Source organism: Antrostomus carolinensis, unplaced genomic scaffold, assembly GCF_000700745.2.
Source record: "Antrostomus carolinensis isolate BGI_N321 unplaced genomic scaffold, ASM70074v2 scaffold14309, whole genome shotgun sequence".
Taxonomy (NCBI): domain Eukaryota; kingdom Metazoa; phylum Chordata; class Aves; order Caprimulgiformes; family Caprimulgidae; genus Antrostomus; species Antrostomus carolinensis.
The window spans coordinates 9,214-9,493 of NW_010337951.1; the positions used below are offsets into that span (position 1 = coordinate 9,214).

Sequence of the window (280 nt, forward strand, 5' to 3'; positions counted from 1 at the left end):
CTGGTTTTGCCCTTCTTCATAAGAATTGGGGGTTTTTTGTGACTCTCAGCATCTTCACAGTTCACTATCACTTCATTTCTTCCTCAGTGACAAGCCCTTAAAAAATTCAGATCTGTTCAACCCGGGTACTTTACCTGCATGTCCATAACGTCACCGTTGTGCCTGATGTCACACAGCAGCTGAGGTTCTCCTTGATATTCACCGCTGATGCCCGCATTTCCGAGATCTCCAACAGACCAAATGGAAACCCTGTTATCCTGCACGGAAAGGACAACACCGG

General features: G+C 46.8%; 1 protein-coding gene across 1 annotated transcript in view; it reads right to left on the bottom strand.

Moving 5' to 3' along the window:
- Positions 1-266, bottom strand: part of NUP43 (nucleoporin 43) — a gene marked incomplete at its 5' end in the record, with an annotated part of 8,505 nt that extends 8,239 nt beyond the window's left edge. Inside the window, one exon of the mRNA XM_010175351.1 lies at positions 135-266. Coding sequence (XP_010173653.1) covers positions 135-266 — 132 coding nt within the window. The remainder of the gene's footprint in view (positions 1-134) is intronic.
- Between the last annotated feature and the right edge of the window lie 14 nt (positions 267-280).